The following is a 20,925-nucleotide window of genomic DNA, read 5'->3' as shown; positions in this document are numbered from 1 at the left end:
CTTCAGTTATTGAATAGCGAACTCTTCTACAGACATGTTTGAGGAGCTGATTGAAACGGAGCTGATTAAAACGGAGCCAATTCCATTGTCCATCGGTCAAAACCTACTTTGGTCGCTAGGTTATACTGCTACTCTAACACACGGGGTAAGTAGAGCTGGGTCAAATGGAGGCTACCGCTACCACAGCGCTTGAGTGCAAAAATGGCCATCACTGAGTCCCTGGTCATTCGTTCAAAATTCAACCAAGCACCCTCCCTACTGCCAACTTCAATTTGCCATCACCTGAACCCTCGAATTCTTCCACAAGCCTTCTTCCATCACTGACAAGCCTGGGCGTTGCAATTTCCAGAGCAACATTGGCTATCCGACTGGCATTTCATGGTTGTGAGCGCACACGTACCATCCCACTCACAATACAAGTTATCACCACTCCGCAGGCTGCAGCTCATGTGCTCCGCACAAGGACACGGTGTACCACGAACATCCTCCGTTTTCATGCAGACGGTTTGAACAGTAGAGACCCCAAGCACATCCATGGAACGATAAGGACGACATTCAAAGCCGGAAGGACAGTCGACACCCTGGGAGCAAGGCAAGTTCTCGCCCGTTTCCATGCAGACTCCGCCAACACAGGTACCTGCTTGGCAGCGGAAATTACCTGAATTACCGCTGCATAATCCACCGATTTGAGACCTGTGTTGGCAGGTCATCAGGTCCATGGAGCAGTACAGGTTGTAATTCGGGTTCATGGCTTGACAGTTCATGTCGCTGGTGCAACTATCATTGGCGCAGTTGCTAGGACTCTTGGTAGAAGGGCGATTGCTCGTGAAAATGTGTCCCTGTCTGACGACTGGAGAACTGACCGGCATGCATTTGATGCTCCTGACGTGACTTCCGACATCGTCGCCTGCGGTTTGTCTGAACAAATGCGCATGCGGCCGGGTGAAGGTGAACATCTCGTCGCCGCAAGAGTTATCACTGCAAAATTCAGTATACGGACCAGAAGATGGAGACGCATCGCCTACCTGTACATGGTGCACATCAGGTCCATGGCTGTGTCAGATGGGCACGGGACATAGATTGATCCAATGTTCGTGCGGCTGGTATTTGATCAGTCACGCTTCTTCATTTGGTCTTGAGAACTCTCGACTCACAACTCTGGGACACTGTCGAGGTTCATGCAGTTCCCATCGGACGGGATTTCAATTCCTCTTCTGCCATTATTCATGGCAAAGTCGGTCTCTTTGAAAATCATGGGCTAGATAAATAGTCAATACATTGGCCTAAGGGTAAACAGTACTTGGCATTCAAACCCGGTCAAAGTTCATAGCCAAAGGGCTGGCAGCCAGTGCCAAGGGCAGGAGAGCAAGAATGTTGGCAAGGCTAGACATCTTTCAATTTATTATAGCGAAATGAGAAGCTTGATCGGTGATGAGATTCAGAGACGGATGGGATTCAGAAATGGATGGGACTCAGAGATGGATGAGATGTTATATTTTATATTCAGATTTGCTATCTGACCGTGGAGATCTCCTACTCTGCCAAGTAGAGTCTATCTAACTCACGAGTAGAACACTCTTGTGTGTTCACTTCTCCCGCATTCTTGATTGGCTTTTTGGGGTCGGCGCCACCGGGGATAGTCAGTTGTACCAATAGGCAAGTAACTCAAACTTCACCTTGTCACACTGCTCCATTGTATAAATGGGATTGACGGGCTAGTTTATAATAACGGGTGTCGACTTCGGGTATCTCGTTCAGTGTGCAACCTTGGCGCTTCATCGGATGCTCGGTTAGATGATGAAATTAGTTCCGTCGTTTCCCGTCAATCGAGGTCTCAGTTTGCGGGTACTACACCTTTGTGTCTGTGTATTAATCATGGTATATATCCAAGGGTTGGAACTTCAGACTTCAATTGACTTCGTACAATACTATCAATCAAGCGTTGTCAAAGGAATGTGTAACTATCATTGGGTGACTGTACATGAACAACAAAGAAACGTTACCTAGTTGTGTGATATGTCACCGTACCTAGCATGGCAAACAACCCGAGACAAGAATATATAGCTAACAGAAGCGAAGTGCGAATGCCTACACTCAATGTTGCGCCCGCGACATTTTGACCATCAACGGCTTCCGCTCCCAAACATTATACGCTTTCTGAATATTCCAATCAACCGCACTTCGGTCAATGGCCATATCAAAAGTCCAAAAGACTTTAGAGACAATGAGCCGCAACTCCGCATATGCAAGGCTACCAAGGAACACATTAGTCTGAACTCAAAAACCTCTCGAATCAAAACTCACTTCCTTCCAAGACAATTTCGGGGCCCAAGCGAGAAAGGCTGGACAGCCCCCAGTTTGTCTGATTTGTAGCACTCGTCTTTGTCCTCCAGCCATCTCTCTGGAATAAACGAGTCCGCTTCCGTGAAATGTTCCTCGGCGTGATAGGTAGAGTAGTGGGCCCCGGACACAGAAACCTCTTTACGTTAACGCACAGCCAAGTTCAGAATGGGAAAGGCAAACATACATCCTCTGGAATGAATTCCCCGTCAATCAAGGCGCCTCCTTTGGGAACGACGCGCGGAGTGGCACCCGGAACCGGTGGGAACACTCGTAGCGTTTCCTCGATTGCTGCATTCAGGTAGGCCAACTGACTGACACTTTGGAAATTGATCTCATCATAAGACTTGAAGGCTCCTCGGATCTCCTGTAGGAGCTTTCGATATGCATTGGGGCTCGTTAGCACATAGAAGGTGAATCCAGATAACACACTAGCCGTTGTCTCACTCCCAGCGAGAATCAAGACCGCGGCATTAGCCTCCATCTCACGTGTGGTCATGGATCTCTCATCATCAAACCGCAAGATATAAGTCATGAAATCCGGTCGCTCGGTTTTAGTCTCAAGTCGCTGATGAACTTTCTCTGTGGTCAACGCGAAGTGCTCTTCACGCATCCTTTCGAGCCGTTGTGGAAGAAACATCCTCGCAATTGGCGCCAGAAACGGATAAACAACGAGTGGCCGTGCGAGCGACAATAATTTGATGCTCACGAAGACCATCTTCACCCATGGGTGGTATTGGCTCTCCCGCAAGCAGCCAAAAGGCTCCCCAAAGGACAGGTCTCCAATTATGTCAAATAAGGCGAAATTATACCACTGAGACATATCGGCCGTTCGCGAGGCCAAAAATTCTCCATCTAGTCGTTCCACCAGCATATCGACATAGGACTGGATCAAGCCCTCTTGGTCTCTCAGCGCCTTTTCGGAAAAGGCATGTGAGAGTAGTCTTCGTGCTCTGGAATGATACTCGTCATCGGCGTTGATAATATTCGGCCCTCTCGGTCCACGGAGATAGAACTGTGGGTCTTTTAGAAATGACCCAGCTCCTGATTTGCGGTGGCCGTATATGTCTTTCCATGCTTGGGGGGTGCGGTATACTAGGGTTTTCGGACCAGTCCGGACGACATCCCCGTACTTATCGTGAAGGGTTTTGATCTTGTAATGATATTCACCTGTCGATGTCCAGTATAAATATGGGAGGTTGGTGCATGCCGCAAGTTTTGGTCCTGGGAACCTCGATAGCGGGCTGAAGAAGAGATTGTATATAATTGTCCATACTAGATATGCCAACGGCTAGTAATAATTTCAGCGTGGTAACTGGGAATTCAAAGGGTATGGCTTACAACAGTAACTGTCACATATATCAATAGGGACGTCGCCTCAACAGTCTTGGTTGTCAAGTTTGTGAATATCATGATGAAGGTGGTCAGTTGGTAAGATGTGCAATGACGGTATTTGAGCCACTCAGAACTTCTCTTTTAATTATTTAACTAGTTGAAATAAGTGGCGATGCAGTAAATACCTGCGAAGTCATCACATGAAATCGTAATTTAGTCTTGCAGACTTAGCGTGCTGTTATTCGGAGAAACTAGTCAATCGTAGCGAAAGAACCCCGCATTCACGTCGCCATTTTGCCGTGTTCTAGCACTTTACGAGTTACTAGTGAAACATTATTTTTGATGTCATGGCCACAATCCCGATACTTGGATCATTCTTCGATTTTGTTGAACGCGACATCCCATGGGGGTATCAAATATTAGTATTAAACGAATGGGTTCCAGCCCTTGCGAGAAGCAAAATTAAGCATCAAAGTCGAAGTTCACATAGATCCCAAGAACTCCAACATCCAAGCTTCTTCAATCTGTGTCAGGGGCATGCATGGGGGTAGCATGTTATCGGACACAACCATACTACCATCATTCTCTCTGGCTGACATATCCAAGCCCCATAACTCCATTAGTTTTGGCTCCCATGTATTCCTCAATCCTGTAAACATTCGCAGTCCTTTTTCAAGCATATTCATCTCCTTGCCTTCCTCGAGGGCGATGTATTCTGGACAATTGTTGAGCATGGCTATGTTTCTGTCCAAGTATTCGATAACGTTGGCTGTTTCTCGAACCACCGACTGGCTCCATGCCGGGTCCTCCAGAACAGTGAGTCTGTACAGATTGATAATGCATCTGATGAACTGGAAGAAGACAGTGGATGGTAATTGGAAATACTGCTCTGGCTTGAACTCCATCCAGATATCTAGCCAGGATTTCGTGGATTGGAGAGAGGTGTATAGGCCGTCGAGACGTTGGAGGTCAGGGAGGTGTGGGATCGCGGAGGGGCCAAGTGCAATCTCGTTGATTGTGACATCGGCATTATACATGTACAATCGTATGACTCCTTGGGCATTGTTAGAAGAGAAGGGCTTTGCGGAAGATGGTGAAAGAGGTGCATACTATGTTTCTGAAGATGGGGCGGTATCTCCTGCTTGACGCTGTCAAGTTGCGCTTTGAAGATATTTAGATAAAAGGACGGTGAGTTTATCGCTTCACCATCACGCCGGAGGAAGTATGACCTGTCCAGAACCAAATGGCTCTTGACCAATGCAATCAGAATCTCATCCTCTTGACACTCTTTAGCCTCCGCGAGTACTGAGAGGCTTTCTTCCATGTGTGGCGTCCACCGCATAGCATCGATTTTGGATATTGAAAGTGCAACGCTAAAGATTATGCCGTCAGTAGTTGTTGATGACACCCTAACAAACTTGCCTAGGTACTCACGAGGATGAGATCAAGAAACAGCCCAACACAGCCCTCCTCTCCTCGAGAGTTCGGATCGCAGGTTGGCTTTGCTTTATTCCCATGGCAGCCTTGTAATCTTGCATGATAGAGTTCTCTCTTGCAATACCTTGATTGATGCCAAGTTCGGCGACGACTCCCATGAGAATGTGGGTATAGGAATTGAGAAAAGGCCTTTTCGTGTATGTGACCCTGGAAGAGAGTTAGACGTTTGGCAATGTTCAAGCATAGTACTTTTTACTACTTACCAGGAGACAAAAGTCATTATTCCCAGAAGGAGATCCATACTTGGCGCAACATCGACCATAATTCTTTGGTGGATGTGGTTGTTGATCCTCCTGAAAGAATCACCCTTTTCCGGATTTTTCGTGGTAAGCACATCCATGATACAAACCCAGAAGAACGGGTATTTAGCTTGCAATTCATCAGAAGTAATTGCAGAAGGAATGTAGACAAAAGGAAAATATTGCAAGTGGTAAGTGCGGAATTGGTCGAGGTACTTCTGAGCCATGTCGGGTGGGACATAAAGCAAGGATAGAACATCATGATACTCGGGAATATTGCGTGATGAATACGGTGTTTCATCATGAGATGACAAAGAAGAGAGACTTGTAGCAGTGCGGGCGATTACTGATGTAGACTGATCCGCGGCATCACTGTGGCTCTGTATGAGACCCGCAGGGTCCCAGTCTGGGGGCAAGTCAGAGATTGTGCTACCCTGAAGCACCGGATAATTTGCCAGGACATAATCCACTTTAGCCTCGAGATTGGCAAATTTAGACGCCGATGACCGTTGATTGCGCCTTCGGACCGTCTGGGCCGGCCGGCATTCTTTGCCCAGCCGCTGGCATCTACCGGGTGCTTAGTTCTGATTGGTATCATTATCCGCGCTACTCACCTTTCACAGCCACTACCAGTCGGAAGAAGAATGCATTTGCACTTGGCGTGTGCGCAGTTCACACAAGCGCGGCCATACGGTGCAGGGGTCCCACCTGGTATTCGAGCGGGTTTCATGCCGATATCCGTGTGGGATACGGGATTGGGGATTGGGGATTGGGGATTCTGTAAGACTGGGCACTTGACCCGATGAAAATGACAGATCCCAATAGATAAATAGGTGGAGATATGTGCCAACTCCTATTAAGAACGAATATTTGTTCTTCAAAAAAGGAGAGCTTCCGAACAGAGTTGTTGAGCAGTACGGTCGGGATTGAAGTGAAACCCGTGCGTGGGTTTAAATCGGATCTCGTGACTCGTCAACCCTAAGACTTCGCAATATTATCACGTCAAAATCTACAGTACATAACTGTATTAGACTTGAATTGCACGTAGATTTAATAAATTATAGACTCTTGTGCTGGCTCTGTTACGCTTATTTGTCGAATATCCCAAGACTCCACTTGGAAATTGTATAAAATGCTTAGCCTTGAGCCTCATCTAGAAGCTTCGGGATTCGGGATTGATGATCCTCATTAGTGAACCTTGAAAAAGATGTTTGAACTCTCTGCAGGGCCACTTGATCGACAAAGGGACGCATAATTGCATATAGATATACATATTGCAGGTATATATGGTCCATATGTAGCTACATATATCCATTTACGTAAAATCAAGTCGTTCCCTCTGCTCTTAAGCTTAGTTACATGATATTTCCGCCCCCAATATTCTGGTCATTTTGGGCGGTGTGTCCCCTGCTCTTCTCTATCTAGTAGAGTCAGTTCACAGAGACAAAGGGCTTTGTTTTGATCATTGTCTTTGCGACTTCTTCCTCCAAGCAAACGCGTTTCTGATACATGTGCAGTCATGGACCACAACACAGAGACCCCCCATCGTGATGATAGGTATCATCTCACTGGTATCAAGCTAGCCATGGTCGTGAGCGCTGTTACTATGGTTACCTTTCTTATCTTCCTGGATGTCTCGATCATTGTCACTGTGAGTGTTTCTAACAACGATTGGATTGATTAGATCCCTGTATTGAAACTGCAAAGGCCATCCCCAAAACCACTGCCCAGTTTCACTCCCTTGAGGACTTGGGCTGGTATGGCAGCTCTTACCAGATTGCGGGAGCCTGTCTCCAACCTCTCACTGGTCAAATCTATCTCAAATATAACTCAAAGGTAAGTAAGACCATTCTAAACTGCATCTAAGGCTAACAAATTGTGTGTAGTGGACATATTTAGGCTTCTTCTTCGTCTTTGAACTCGGCTCTCTCCTTTGTGGATTGGCCAGATCGTCAAAGATGCTGATAATTGCGAGAGCCGTTGCTGGACTAGGATCCTCGGGTTTGGTCGTGGGCTCGTTGACCATTGTCTCGGCGTCCGTGCCTCTTGCCAAATCGCCGCGTATGTTTGCAACCTCTATAAATTAGGGCCAGCCGCAAACACGTGAGTCTAGCACTCATTAGGATTATGATGGGCCGTGAGTCTTTGCCAAAAATACGCCTGTGAATCATTCTGACTCCATATACAGTAGCACAGCTCGGTACCGTTCTTGGTCCCCTTCTAGGAGGTGCATTCACCCAATATAGCAGCTGGAGGTGGTGTACGCTTTATCCCCATCCCGGTCAAAATTGACTACAACGTATATCCAGGTTTCTGACGCTCGAAACAGGCTTTTATGTAAATCTTCCTATCGGTGCAATTATTGCTTTGTTGATGGCTTTCATCCATATCCCTGAGGCAGTCGATAAGCCCGAACGGGTCAGAGTCAGAACAGCAAACAAATGGTTCCACGTCCTCCGAGCTCTTGGTACAGAATCCAGTCCATTCCGCAAGTTGGATCTCATAGGTTTTGGCCTTCTGGCTCCGGCCGCTATTCAACTGCTTCTTGCTCTGTATTACGGTGCACATGGACACGGTTGGAAAAGCGCAACACCAATTGGCTTGTTCATCGGAGCAGGGATGACAACTGTCCTTTTTCTGCTATGGGAACAGCGCAAAGAGGACAAAGCTATGATTCCTCTAGCTATGGTCCGCAAGCGTATCATTTGGTCCAGCTGTCTGACACAATTTTCATTGTTCGCCATGACCCTATCTGCATCATTCTATCTGCCCGTCTATTTCCAGGCGGTTAATAATGTCTCTCCTATGATGAGCGGCATTTACTTGCTGCCAATCATCCTGTCTCAATTGCTTTTTGCAGTCATCTCCGGTGTTTGCGGTGAGATCCTCCTGTGTCCCATCCATGTATATAAATACTGAATATCTCTAGTTGGTAAACTAGGGTATTACCTCCCATGGGCCATCTTTGCTCAAGTGGTCGGGTCCATTGGCACTGGCCTGATCTCAACATTCGATTCACGCATATCTATGGACAAATGGATTGGCTACCAGATCATCGCTGGTACCGGCGAGGGATGCGGGTTCCAAATGGTAGATTCTTTTTACCTCAATCTGCTCTCCTCGCACTAACTAGATACCACAGCCTATCATAGCAATCCAAAACACGCTCCCAAAAGAGGAAGTACCACTTGGAATGTCAGTTATGATGTTTTTCCGTACCATGTCCGGCGCAGTAGTCTTTTCCATCTTCGATGTTATTTTCTCTAGCGGTCTTACCTCGCTGATTCCCAAGGACGCACCTGGGGTCGACCCTCAACACATCATCGCCGCAGGTGCCACGGGCATACGAAACGTGGTCTCCGCTCAAGACCTGCCTGGTCTCTTGACTGCTTATGCTCTAAGCATTGATTATGTCTTCTACCTCGCGGCGGCGCTTGGAGGGTTGGGTGTGTTCTTTGCTTCTGGGATGGGTTGGAAAGATATTCGCCCCCCTACGGAAAATGATGAGTTGTCGCTGGAGATCACCGCAGAGCAGCCTGCGCAGGAGATGAAGACCATGCGTACTTCTGAAACTTCCCAGTGCTGAAGTCCACGGAGAAATTTGTTCGCTTACACATTTGCCAATATATTGGCGCCACAGTGATATTGCTCATGCAGATACGCGATGGTGATAATACGTACCTAGATAACCTAGTAATTAATAATAAATATCATCGCTACTGAGTATAAAACCGGTCAACTCCAAAACTACAGTCATTTACGAAACACAGACACAATATGTTGTTTGTCAAGTAGACAAGTCCGATGCCATTGGCGCCGCACACCCGAGCAAACGGGGCACGACAAGACTAAAAATTATAGCGGGGTCGAAAGACCAGAGACATCACACTCGAAGGTGATTGATCCATCCCTCCCTTCGATCCCCACCACAACCCCGTCACCCCGACACCTGAAATCCATACTCGAGTCCATACTCACAGCCTGCGTAGAAATAATCTACTGCTCGGTCTGGAAGTAGTTGAGGAGGACAGAGCGCTCCTGGGACTCCTCACCCCAATCCTTGACAACGACGCAAGAGCAGTTGACAACCTTGCGGGCGTTACCCTCACGGTCGAGAGTGCCTGCGTTGGAATGATTAGCAATTGTCGCAATACAGAGAACCCATCCGATCCAGATTAAGATCCGGATCTTCAAGTGAAAGGTAACTGTAACTTACAGAGACCGACCCACTCGCCGAGCATCTTTCCATCGGGAACCTTGATGAGGGGGATCTTGTGCTCGGAGCAGAGAGCAACAACGAGCTTCTTGTAAGCCTCCTCTTCGCAGCCCTCGTTGAGGACACACATGTGAGCCTCGCGGCGGTCGAGAGCCTTAGCGGCCTCACGGAGACCACGGGCAAGACCGTCGTGGATCAGGGAGATGCGCAGAACACCCTTGAGGGCGTCCAGGACGGACATCTGGCCGGAGCCGGCATCGGCTGAGACCTCGACCTCGTCGGCAGGGGCGATGGGGGATGTGGGCTCTTCTCCGTCCGACTGTGAGACTGTTAGCTTGGTTCCGGGGGCATTGTTTGTGGTGCTAGGCAGTGAAGCTGGATTGAAGATGCGGCGACGGAGACGGCGACGGCGACGACGACGGTGAGGACCCCGCGTGCTCGCTGTCGGGGCATGGCCAAACCAGTCTTGATTATCGTGGAGTTGGGTGTGGGATTGGTTAGGGTGATATGAATTGCACGTACCATTTTGAATGCTAGTTATGCTTGAATCGGAAATCCTCGAAGAGAAGCTGAGTGATGGAGATTAAAAGGTGGTGCGGGCGGCGCGAAATTTCCCGCTATTTCGACTTTTTCGGCTGTGTGTGCCCTACATTATGTCATCACCCTTATCATCACGTGATATTAACCTTTTAAGGTAACTTTGTGCCTGATATCTAAGGCCGATGCGTCCAATCATCTTTGCTTAGGCTTCGATTGATATTCCTAAGTTCTGTTTCATTCGTTCCTCACTACTTTCTACATGAAGACAACTGAGTTCGAACTTTGTGTTGAAGCTAAGAATACAATATTCCATCAGCAACCACAGGGACTGCAAAAAAGAAATATCACGAACTACCAAAGGATAGTAGATTCATCACATGAACGCAAAAGGTATCATAATCGTACAATCAGAATCCGCCTGTACACCTCGCAGGATTGCTGCCATTGCAGCTAGCGAAACGCTTAAAAAACTAGACGTATGTACTCGACCGAGAATGGCCAAAGCCATTGATCGGTCCGTTGCCGTTCGTTTCAACAAAGTCAGGGCCATGGCCGTTGATGTGAGTGCCGAACCCTGTGCCAGCCGCCGGCGGCTCGGGATCAACATGCATGCTCAGGTATTGGAGCTCGAGGCCATGCAGGTGAGGGATGTGGGGAACAAGATCGGTGAAATCAGAAAGCTAGAAGTTGTCAGTAGTGTTTCAGTTGGATGGATGTATGGGACTTACTCTGATCCAAAAGACGTGCTCCATCTCGAAATACTTTGGCCTGGTTTCACAATCCTGCTGCATGACCTGTCCAATGCTGGAGTCTTCGTTCCCGTCCGTATGATTCAACATGCGGCGGGTGACTCGCCATAGATTCATGCGCTGAGTTGGGGTTGCTTTGCGCTTCTCCCAGCTGGCATATTGTGAAAGCTGGAGGTCATTGGTAGCCAACAATGGTGCAACCAGATAATTCGGGATCCATTTTTCGTTAGCGAAATCCACAGCACAGTTGGCATCGAGTTGGATGGTGCGCGCAGTGACGATGGGCATGAAAGCCTTGAGCCAGTTGTGACTTTTGGCGCGGGAATCATTGGAGCCCACGAGGTTTGCTGCAACACGGAGACGGCTGGGCAGTGCCTCGCGGCGTCGTTTCTCTTGTGCTTCCATATCACGGCGCACCTTGGCAATTCGAGCGCGTTCTTGCTCCAACCGCTTCAAGCGGTCATCCTCGGCTTGCTTGGCACGTCGTTGATCCGCCTCCTTGCGTTTGCGATCTTCTTCCTCGGCCTTATCGCGAGCGGCTTGGGCGGCTTCCGCGGCTCGGTCAGCTTCTTCTTGAGCAAGTCGGTCGCGTTCAGCTTCGTCCGCAATACGCTTGTCTTCTGCCATGCGTTTTTCGTCCGCAATCCGCTTTTCGTCCGCTAGGCGCTTATCGTCCGCGGCACGCTTGTCATCTGCGATTCGCTTATCATTTGCAGCACGCTTATCATCTGCAATACGCTTTTCTTCCGCGGCACGCCTGTCTTCCTCGATTCGCTTATCATTTGTAGCACGCTTGTCATCCGCCGCGCGCTTGTCATCCGCGATTCGCTTGTCGTTCACAGCACGCTCCTCCTGCGCTTTCCTAGCCTGGGCCCGACGACGCTCATCTGCCTCCAGCTCCGCACGCTTCGCATTAGCCGTTTCCTCCGTAGCCTTACTGTCATGAGATTCCTTCTTTACATCGCCATTCTTTCTGGCATCGTGTGTAGGCGAAGTGGGACGGGTAGGCGGTTTCTTGGATTCGGGTTTGTGATGGTCGGGGCGAGAGGAATCTTCATGAAGACGGAGTTTGGGCTCATCGGATCGCAAGGTACCATTTGGAGCCGACTTGTCATCAGACACAACTCTTCTCTTTTTCTTACGAGACTCGGGAGATAACCTGTCCGTATCGGTGCCGCCGCGCGAGCGAGAGCGTTCGGGAGATTGATCGGTGCGGATGCGCTTCAGGGAGAGGGTGTTTTCTGCCTCGCGTGGCTTGGGTGCTTCTTCGCGTCCAGATAAGGAATCGGAGGAGATAACACTGGGTCTGCGTTCTTGGGGGCGTCGACCTGCGATAAGGCGTCGCTTTTTGACTTCGTCGTTGCGTGTGACGCCGCTTGACTCGCTATCGCGTCTGGCTAAGGGTTTGGGTTTGGAATCAGGTGCGCGTGAAGAATCGTCTTTTTCGCGTCGCTTTTCTTTAATGGAATCATTTTCCTTTATAGAATCGCGATTGCGATTGGCGGTGGGGCTCATGTTGATCTTTTTGGTGCGGACGGGGGAAGAGGACCCTTTGCGGGGGGCACGTTTGTCGTCCTTTTCTTTGCGCACACGGCGGGGCGAGTCGTCCTTGCGGCTCTTGTCCCCAGGGAAATTTTCATACGCATCTTTTAGAATTTGATACTCATCCTCCCAGTTTTCACCCATTCGACCACGTGAGAGATCAAAATATGTTCGGTCTTCAAATAATCGACGTGTGGGGTTAAAGCCAGGCTGATTTAGAATCAACTGGATGACAGCGCTGTTGCCCCGACCAATCGCAGCAAGCATAGGGGTGTTGTATCCTGGCTTTTGACCGCGCAGTGGATTCGGGTCGGCATCGGCATTGCCCATCGCATACAAAAGAGATAGAACATCATGGTGGCCACCCTTTGCTGCAGCGATCAATGATGCATTGTCGGCTTTCTGCAGAATATTCAGAATGCTCACCACCCCAGCTTCGTCGCCTTTAGCAGCAAATTCGCGAAGATTTTCGAACGTCGGTTTCGTCCACAACAAGTCGTTCCGTGTGGCTTCACTTCGTCCGCCCTTTCGCCTGCTCGCGGCAGACCCCGCGGGAGGGGGACTACGCATAGGAGGTGATTCTCGAGGACTGGTTGCAGATCCTCTCGCTGCCGATGCCCGTCGTGAAGATGGCTCCTTGCTCTCTGGTCTCGTGTGTTCTTCGGAGCGGCGCCCAGGCCGCAAGTTCGCCTTGGCATCAGAAAGTGCTTTTCGCATTTCTTCGTACTCATCATCGTCGATAAAGGATGGCACGAGCTCGTACGGTTCATCGCCTTCAGCATTCACGGTTCGTGGGTTCGCGCCTGCATCAAGCAAAAGCTTCACCACCTCCACATTGCCATTCTCCACAGCATCGATCAAAGGAGTGTCTTTGTCGATATTCTTTGTATTAATCTCACAGCCTGCCTCGAGTAGGAACTTGACGATCTCGGCTTCGCCAGCAAGCGAGGCGATCTGCAGGGGGTGTTGCCTGCATTATCGGGGATATTAATGTCTTCGGGTCGTTCGGCGTGACGCATCATCACCTGGTCGTGTTTGCGGTCTGCGCATGCCCGCGCAAGAGGAGTCCGGCCGCTCTTGTCACGCAACTTCTTCGGTCCCATGTGCTTGGCAGGTGATGCGGATGCGCCCGCTCCAGAGCCGAGTTTACGAAGGTGTGGCGCACCTGGCAGTGGTGATCCACTTGTAGAAGAGTCTGTCGATTGGCGATCTTCAGAGCTGTGGCGCCCGAAGCCTGTGAGCAACGGGGTTGGAGCTTTCTTCTTAGATGGAAACTGGGAACCTGACGCAGACCGTTGGTGAGATCTTCGATTGGGTGAAAGCGATCGCGCATTGGATGGTGGTCTGGATAGGCGAGTGTGATTGTTGTGTTTGAGCTCTCGTGCCTGATGGGAAGCATGGGAGTGAGCGCGACGGTGTTCTCGCTGTTCCTCGGCGCTGTCACTGAAGCTTCGCTTGCGGAAAATGCGAGGTCTCTCTGGCGCGTGATCCATTCTATCAGGCACACCTTCCGTCCCGGGGGGAGCATCGTCCACCTTTTCGATCTTAACCATGGAGGGTGAGACTTCACGATGGCCGGGTGAACGAGAGCGGTCTCGTTGATCGGGTAACGTCCGAGGTTTCTTTCGCAATCCATCAATTCCATTAGGTTGGCGACTGGGATCGTGCTTTATGTGCTTCCTTTTCTTCTCTGGCGACAAGGACTCTCGACCGGATTGAATTATCGTCTCGGCCTCCGAGTCCGCCCTGGGACTGGAAGGACCGTCTTCCTGCGCATTAACATTATGTGTCGGACCCTCATCTACCCGGTGGGAGTCTGTAGCATTGCTCGGTGAAGATGCAATAGGATCGGGCTTCACCGCAGCAATGTTTTGACTGACGTCCAGGGCAGCTGGGAAAGAGACTGCCTCGACATCACTCATAGCGATAGCACTCGAAGACTTGAAATGCCGCTCGTCATTTTGGGGGCAAACGCGACCGACAAAATGACTGTGGTCGACAACGCCAGAGATGTCGGACGCCGATTCTCGACCACGGAGGGGTCACCAAGGGTTGGAAAATATAGGAGAATTATCGCCCCAAGTGAAGCGATATAATGGAGAAATTACTTGTGGTAGGTATGAGGTGTAGTATAAGTTTACCAGGTTTGAAATAAGGAGGGAAGAAAGAGGAGGGAAGAGGAAAAGCGGGAAGGGAAAGGAATGGGACTGGATTGGGTGTAAGGGCTCCTCACTGGGTCAAATTTGGCCACAAGTGAATCATTGAGCTGCAGGGAATTTACTAATGGAAGCTTACTGGATTTTGAGTCAGAATTAGTGTAGTTAGGTAGTGCAAGGAATGTATGGCTTTTTGACAATTATTCATAGCTTTTTCTAGAAATTGAATCCGGAATGAAAACGATGAGTTCGTTCATTTGCTCCCTTTTTCACCTCGTGACTGCGAACAATTGCTTTTGGCCACTAGTCCTAATGCAGAGGTGCAAACAGGTCAAATATGTCAAATATGTCAAACAGATCAAACTTGGCAAATCTGGCAAATTTGGCAAAATGCACTAGGCTGAACTAGGCCTAATTACTTCAGCTCTCAGCCAATCAGGACATCATCACATATCTACGAGTTCTTTACAGTACAATACTGTAGGCAGCTTCATTTCATGTTACAGAAATGTGACATGTATAGAGCACATTACGTGGTACATCATGATATAGAAATAAAACTGAATTTAAGATCTTCAAATTACAAATCACAAATATATGAAACCCCAAATACGGAACCCTCTGCACGGAGTACTCCGTACGGAGTAGCTCAATCCCAGTTATTACCAAATTTTGGGCCGAATTAACTCCAGCCGAGGGATCGACGGGGGCCGGTTTCTCCACATCCAAAAAAACATCTCAATTTGATATCATATAATCACAACAATGACCAAATAAACAAGATCAACATGATACTTAGCCTCTGGGTCGACAAGGCGCTAGAAGCCACCGCAATGGACGCAGTGGACGCTCTACGCGCCTTTTTCCTGCTATCCGCCATTACAGTACGCCCTGCACAGTGATGAGGAACTGCAGCAAAACTAACGAAACTAGACAATCACAATCAGCATCCCAACATCCCTCCACTCACGCTTCCTCGTCTACGGGCCCCGCGCAACCTCCACCCCGGCCCAAAGCAAGGGTCTCCTCGACTACCTAGCCACCTGGCAAGTCCCGCACAGCTACTTCACCCACTTCTACATTGCATCGCTTCTGTCGTCCGTGTTCTGGGCCGCTCAGATAGCATGCAAAGGTGCGGCCTTCCGGGCCATTGCGACGCGCGTTAGCGAGGAGCACCAGCGGTCTAGTATGTCGCTTACGCAGGTAGTGATCTGCTGTGCGCTGCTGTTCTTGCAAGGATCGCGCAGGCTCTGGGAATGTATCTCGTTTTCGAAACCCTCTTCGTCGCGGATGTGGTTTGTCCACTGGGCGCTTGGGCTGGGGTTCTATCTGGCCGCTGGAGTGGCAATTTGGATTGAGGGGTCGAGGGCGCTTTTGCTGAATGATTTCTCTATTGCGCATTTTCAGATGACCAATGCGCCTAGTTTGCGGACTTTTGCTCTCGTTCCCCTGTTTCTAGTGGCCTCCGGACTGCAGCATGACTCGCACCATTATCTGTCTTCGTTGAAGAAGTACACTCTGCCTGAACATCCTATGTTCCGTGGCGTTGTGTGTCCTCATTATGGTGCTGAGTGTATAATCTATCTTTCGCTTGCGTTGGTGGCTGCGCCACGCGGTGAATGGATCAACAAGACTATGCTGGCTTGTTTTGTCTTTGTCGCTGTGAACTTGGGTCTGACCGCGAGGAACACCAAGCAGTGGTATGCGCAGAAGTTCGGCAATGACTCGGTCAGGGATTGGTGGTTTATGGTCCCTTATGTCTACTAAAGTGGGCTAAGGCGATAATTACAGAGCTTGTTTATCTCAGAAACTTCATGGTATTCCCTATCTTCGCAACATGGAGCACATCTCGGTACGTGAGACTCGTCCTTGTCTCGCGCTCGAACCATCCTTGCTGGTAGGCTTCCTTGTCTCGCAATAGCTCCCAGTTGCAGATAGACTCCGGACCAAGTTTCTCATCTCTTCTCGTTTCCGCAATCCCATGCAGAAGATCCGTGTACATCTTGCCCCTTGTAACAAGCAGACTCCGTCTCTCCTGCAAGATCCTGTACCGGGGTCCATTTTCTATGGGCCTAGCATCTCCAGCCTTGGCTGCTGTATCATTTTGAGCATGCTTGTCGTACATGTCGAGCACAATCGGTGCTCCCAGACTCACTGTTGCGACGAGGGGGAAGTATGCTGCGCCATCTTCATGTGGCATGATTCCCTGTCCGGGACAGTACTCGTTTACCAGAACATGATTGGGTGCTTGATGGGGCGCGTCATTGAACAAGCCCAGTTCATTGAAGCGGGGCTCAATGATTGGGTCTCTGAGCCAGTCTGGGAGTGGCGATGCCAGTAGCGCATTGCTTTCTGTCAGTGCCGAAGGCCATGTCTGGAGTCTGCGACGTGAGAGCTGGGTCCAGCGTGGTAGAGGCGCTGATTTAACCTGTTGCGTACAATAAGTGACTAGACATAGCGCCATACTGCATCTCCCTAAATGAATAATACATGATATTGATATACATTCATATCGTAATGTGGGCTAATATCAATGTCTTCCTGCGGTGAAAAATCTGAAAAAAACCTGAATCCATACCTTTTGTAACAACCTGCTCTCCTCTCCCTCATTTATAAAATCCGATATGTAGAAAGCCTCATCAGGCAATGCAGTAATGCGCGCAGTCTCAATGTCGAATCCCATTTGCTCTCGAGTCCTGGTGCATGGTCTTTCCATTCGAGTTTAGTTCCTTCTTGATGATAATAGCAGATAACTTTCAGAAGAATCTGAATCAATAAAAAATAGCAGTAGATGCATAGCTCGCTAGGTGTAGTAGAAGTATGGGAGTTGACCAAGTAGTACACTGCAACCCCACGTCACTTTCCGCCTTACAGCCTGAGGCACAGCTTCACACCCCACATCAGCATCAACCAAAAGAAAATAGCAACGAAGCACCATGGCACCCAAGAACGCCAAAGGCAAGGGAAAGGACGCTGGCGGCAAAGGAAAGGATGCTGGCGGCAAGGGAAAGGATGACAAGGGCGGAAAGCCTGCCGTGAAGGGCGCTCAGTCAATTAACGTGCGCCATATTCTTGTACGTGACTCTCTTTTCCGTTGAAAGCCTTTCCACGATCGATTTGCAATCGGAAAATCTCGCGAGAAGGCCCATCTAAAGGCAAACATCATAAATTCAAAGCCCGTGCTCACCCATATCTAGTGCGAGAAACACGCTAAGAAAGAAGAAGCGCTGGAGAAGCTGCGAAACGGCACCAAGTTCGACGAGGTTGCTCGTGAGTTTTCGGAGGATAAGGCTAGAACAGGTAAGTAGACTGCTCCATCTGGTTGTAGTCTCTATTGAATCCAAGCAAGGACGCCAATGGCTAATATCTCGCAGGAGGCGCCCTCGGATGGAAGACTAAGGGTGATTTAGACCCGGCGTTTGAGGCCATTGCCTTTGACCTTGAGACTAGTACTACTGCCAAACCAAAGTATGGCGAGGTCAAGACTGGGTTTGGGTATCATATCATGATGGTTGAGGGACGGAAGTGAGCTGCTATGATACGAAAGGCATACCAAATCACATATACAATGTAAACATCCAACTGGTATCGAATCCGGTAAAAGAAAAAGCCACATCGTGGCCGTGATATCATGCTCTATATTGGAAATCTAAATGCTTGGATGAAAGCGCGACATTTCATCTTACAACTCTTTCTTCGCAGTCTCGATCTTCGAGCGCTCTTTCGCCTTTTTCTCTGATCTCTGCACTACGGCTTCAGCACCAATACCGCCAAAGACCAGGCCAATTCCTAGCCATTGGCCACCAGACAGGGAGTGTCCGAACCAGAATACGCTGAGGAGCATAGTCAACATCTTCCGTGTAACGGTCACGGTAACGAGCAGCAGCGAGGAGAAGCGAGACAGAGTATAAAAGATAAATAGCTGGCCGACAGCGCCGCAAGCCGCGAAACCGAGGACGTGCTTCAGCGCCTCCGGGTGCCGGGAGAGGAAGGAGATAGCGCCGAGCAGCTCCGTCTCATTAGATGGCGGAATGGGGAGGGGCAGGAGGTTATGCAAAAGGCCGCTCTGCGAGAGATGCGGCATGACAAGAAGATATGTAGTCGTCAGCACGGTAGACAGCACGTTCTGCGCGACCATCATCTGGGGCCCGCTGAAGCGTGTGTACAGCTTCGGCGAGGTGAAGACGTGGTCTTGTGTGGTGTTGGTCAAACCATCCAGAAGGAGGTTGATAGCCAGCAGGAAGATACCCCAGCCCGAAGAGCCAGAATTTGCCGCAGCAACCTTCTTACTCGTTCCCGGGTGGTGGAGGCTGAACGTCGCGACGCCGAGGGTGACCATCAGTACAACGCCGTACTTGTACAGTGGGTATCTCTTGCGGAAGATGGTCAAGTGCAGGACCATGACGGGGAGGAGCTTGCATGATTTGGCGAGGATGAAGGTTAGGTAGTCGATGTGTTGGAGACTTGCGTAACCGAAGGGCGAGGCGAGGGATGAGGAGATGGCGACGAGGAAGAGGGGGAAGATGATGCGGCGGGTTGGGAAAATGGATGGGGTGCTTTGGCCCTTTGGTGTCGAGATCAGAAGGTATATAAAGCCTGTTATGGCGGCGAAGGAGGATTGGATGGTGTTTAGAACTAGCGAGTAGGTGAATCGCTCTGTTGGTGGTTCCGGGTCCGCGGCAGTTGCTGGGCGGATGGGGTAGCTTGTTGTTGTGATTGCCTCTTGGAGGACACCCCATGACAGACTTGAATTGTTAGTTTGTGGAGTTGCGATGTTTGGTGGACTCGACTTACAATGCAGCGTATATACCGAGCACGCAGATGACTAGCTGCGTTAACCCAGGGGTGTCGGCAACTGTCTCCAAGACTGCCGATGCCTTCTCGGACGCGCTTCCATTGACGGTGGGAATGACTGTGCTTCCATTCGCAGAATTTGGCGCACCAGCATCATCTTCAAGGTGCATCAATCGAGAAGAGGGGGCTCTTTGGAGAGGCGCTGCTTGCTTCTGTCGTCCCATTGCGGCTTTAAGAATGCAATATAATGCAATATAATCAAACAGAAGGTGATATGCAGAAGAGAAGAAAGAAAGATCCAGGGGACCTGAAACAAATAACTAAGATGCCATGTGTTCAGATGCATATAATATTCAATGATCGCCGCCCCACATAACTTTTTTATGAAGAACTTCAAGTACTTGCATCCAATTAGTCATATTGCATATGAAGTATCCTGCATTCCAGAATAAACATATGTTTATTCTTCAAATCACCTGGGCAGATATATTGTAAACCCACCTCTGTTCAAGTATACCATAATCCTAATAAGGAAAGCGGTGTCATCAGATAACTCCCCAAGGCAGGCGGTGAAGCGTAGAATCCCAAGTTTTGCAGCTTTTACTCAAGAAGCTCTTCAAGAACTCACCTTATCCAAGCCAACAAATCTCCAATCAAAATGGCAGACCTACAGACCACCCGCCCGAAAGCCTCAGCAATCAGCTCACACATCACCAACAACAACCACGAAGCCCCACACCTTGCAACAGCTGCTCAAGTACAACACAATCTTCAACACCAACACCTCTGGACGTCATTAGTGGGCCACACAATCCCAGGAGAGACGACACAATCCCGGCCCCTCCAAGCACCCCAAGACCCAATCCAACTGATCTCCGGATATCCCCCACACCGCGTGTACACGCACCCCGACGAGCAGCTGTACATGCTAGAAAACAAGATCCAAGAAGACGATCTCCAGCCCGAGCGCATGTTCGTCGTGCCGACTACCCAGGGCCAGCCGTGGAGTCTGCGCCATATGGCTGTTGTTTTTGATCGGCTGCCGGAATTCATTGAGCAAGCTCGGGAGGATGACGAGTCGTCGAGCGTGAAGGCTGCAGATGATCCCGAAAAGGCGGCGAAGTTAGCGGGGTATTATGCTAAGAGGGAGGAGGCTGGGCGGACGAAGGAGTGGGGTTCGCGGCGGGTGCTGCTTGCCATGGTTGATAAGGGGATGGGCGGTGATGGGACGGTGGCGTATTATGTTGTACAGGAGGGAGAGGTGAAGCCCAGGCAGAATTGAGATGTGGTTGTTGTAGCTTTGATATGTATATACCCATTCCATTCCTTGCGGGCGAACGAAATGATGTGACGAATCAAACGTTATAATTGGAGTCTGATCAGACTTTGTACTCATGAAAATATGGCATTATCCGTTGTATACAGAGGATCGAGCAAAAATGTGGAGAGATATGTCCGAAATTATACACAAATTTTCGCAAAAGCGCAAGCTAACCACCGGGTATAGTGATGGACGA

At 49.5% G+C, this 20,925-nt stretch overlaps 11 protein-coding genes across 11 annotated transcripts; 4 read left to right on the top strand and 7 right to left on the bottom strand.

Annotated features, from left to right (window-relative positions):
- Window positions 1-317: 317 nt before the first annotated feature.
- Window positions 318-1,391, bottom strand: N7529_005953 (uncharacterized protein; the record flags this gene model as incomplete). Its single annotated transcript, XM_057241480.1, has 4 exons — window positions 318-978; window positions 1,026-1,100; window positions 1,155-1,258; window positions 1,314-1,391. 4 exons carry the CDS (start codon window positions 1,389-1,391, stop codon window positions 318-320), a joined length of 918 nt encoding a protein of 305 aa, XP_057096839.1.
- Window positions 1,392-2,094: 703 nt separating this feature from the next.
- Window positions 2,095-3,753, bottom strand: N7529_005952 (cytochrome P450; the record flags this gene model as incomplete). Its single annotated transcript, XM_057241479.1, has 4 exons — window positions 2,095-2,251; window positions 2,305-2,477; window positions 2,528-3,631; window positions 3,682-3,753. 4 exons carry the CDS (start codon window positions 3,751-3,753, stop codon window positions 2,095-2,097), a joined length of 1,506 nt encoding a protein of 501 aa, XP_057096838.1.
- Window positions 3,754-4,157: 404 nt separating this feature from the next.
- On the bottom strand, window positions 4,158-6,141 carry N7529_005951 (uncharacterized protein; the record flags this gene model as incomplete). Its single annotated transcript, XM_057241478.1, has 5 exons — window positions 4,158-4,729; window positions 4,786-5,048; window positions 5,110-5,319; window positions 5,376-5,978; window positions 6,026-6,141. The coding sequence occupies 5 exons, from the start codon at window positions 6,139-6,141 to the stop codon at window positions 4,158-4,160; spliced, it is 1,764 nt and encodes a 587-aa protein (XP_057096837.1).
- Window positions 6,142-6,930: 789 nt separating this feature from the next.
- On the top strand, window positions 6,931-8,997 carry N7529_005950 (MDR family MFS transporter; the record flags this gene model as incomplete). The annotated part of the gene is made up of 8 exons (XM_057241477.1): window positions 6,931-7,062; window positions 7,119-7,247; window positions 7,298-7,472; window positions 7,525-7,548; window positions 7,600-7,671; window positions 7,741-8,289; window positions 8,341-8,501; window positions 8,554-8,997. The coding sequence occupies 8 exons, from the start codon at window positions 6,931-6,933 to the stop codon at window positions 8,995-8,997; spliced, it is 1,686 nt and encodes a 561-aa protein (XP_057096836.1).
- Window positions 8,998-9,407: 410 nt separating this feature from the next.
- N7529_005949 (40S ribosomal protein eS12) lies at window positions 9,408-10,152 on the bottom strand (the record flags this gene model as incomplete). Its single annotated transcript, XM_057241476.1, has 3 exons — window positions 9,408-9,532; window positions 9,628-9,946; window positions 10,150-10,152. 3 exons carry the CDS (start codon window positions 10,150-10,152, stop codon window positions 9,408-9,410), a joined length of 447 nt encoding a protein of 148 aa, XP_057096835.1.
- Window positions 10,153-10,637: 485 nt separating this feature from the next.
- On the bottom strand, window positions 10,638-14,380 carry N7529_005948 (putative histone deacetylase complex subunit (Hos4); the record flags this gene model as incomplete). The annotated part of the gene is made up of 3 exons (XM_057241475.1): window positions 10,638-10,847; window positions 10,896-13,412; window positions 13,484-14,380. 3 exons carry the CDS (start codon window positions 14,378-14,380, stop codon window positions 10,638-10,640), a joined length of 3,624 nt encoding a protein of 1,207 aa, XP_057096834.1.
- Window positions 14,381-15,402: 1,022 nt separating this feature from the next.
- N7529_005947 (putative 3-oxo-5-alpha-steroid 4-dehydrogenase) lies at window positions 15,403-16,381 on the top strand (the record flags this gene model as incomplete). The annotated part of the gene is made up of 2 exons (XM_057241474.1): window positions 15,403-15,498; window positions 15,548-16,381. The coding sequence occupies 2 exons, from the start codon at window positions 15,403-15,405 to the stop codon at window positions 16,379-16,381; spliced, it is 930 nt and encodes a 309-aa protein (XP_057096833.1).
- A 31-nt stretch (window positions 16,382-16,412) lies between these two features.
- N7529_005946 (uncharacterized protein) lies at window positions 16,413-17,297 on the bottom strand (the record flags this gene model as incomplete). Its single annotated transcript, XM_057241473.1, has 2 exons — window positions 16,413-17,042; window positions 17,193-17,297. 2 exons carry the CDS (start codon window positions 17,295-17,297, stop codon window positions 16,413-16,415), a joined length of 735 nt encoding a protein of 244 aa, XP_057096832.1.
- A 253-nt stretch (window positions 17,298-17,550) lies between these two features.
- On the top strand, window positions 17,551-18,143 carry N7529_005945 (peptidylprolyl isomerase; the record flags this gene model as incomplete). Its single annotated transcript, XM_057241472.1, has 3 exons — window positions 17,551-17,688; window positions 17,812-17,914; window positions 17,989-18,143. The coding sequence occupies 3 exons, from the start codon at window positions 17,551-17,553 to the stop codon at window positions 18,141-18,143; spliced, it is 396 nt and encodes a 131-aa protein (XP_057096831.1).
- Window positions 18,144-18,296: 153 nt separating this feature from the next.
- N7529_005944 (UDP-galactose transporter HUT1) lies at window positions 18,297-19,632 on the bottom strand (the record flags this gene model as incomplete). Its single annotated transcript, XM_057241471.1, has 2 exons — window positions 18,297-19,359; window positions 19,409-19,632. The coding sequence occupies 2 exons, from the start codon at window positions 19,630-19,632 to the stop codon at window positions 18,297-18,299; spliced, it is 1,287 nt and encodes a 428-aa protein (XP_057096830.1).
- Window positions 19,633-20,066: 434 nt separating this feature from the next.
- N7529_005943 (uncharacterized protein) lies at window positions 20,067-20,690 on the top strand (the record flags this gene model as incomplete). Its single annotated transcript, XM_057241470.1, has 1 exon — window positions 20,067-20,690. The coding sequence occupies one exon, from the start codon at window positions 20,067-20,069 to the stop codon at window positions 20,688-20,690; it is 624 nt and encodes a 207-aa protein (XP_057096829.1).
- Window positions 20,691-20,925: the final 235 nt, after the last annotated feature.

Source organism: Penicillium soppii, assembly GCF_028829465.1.
Source record: "Penicillium soppii strain IBT 18220 chromosome Unknown utg000005l, whole genome shotgun sequence".
NCBI lineage: Eukaryota > Fungi > Ascomycota > Eurotiomycetes > Eurotiales > Aspergillaceae > Penicillium > Penicillium soppii.
Note: the sequence above shows the minus strand (reverse complement) of the source record. Positions and strands in the feature narration are given on the sequence as shown.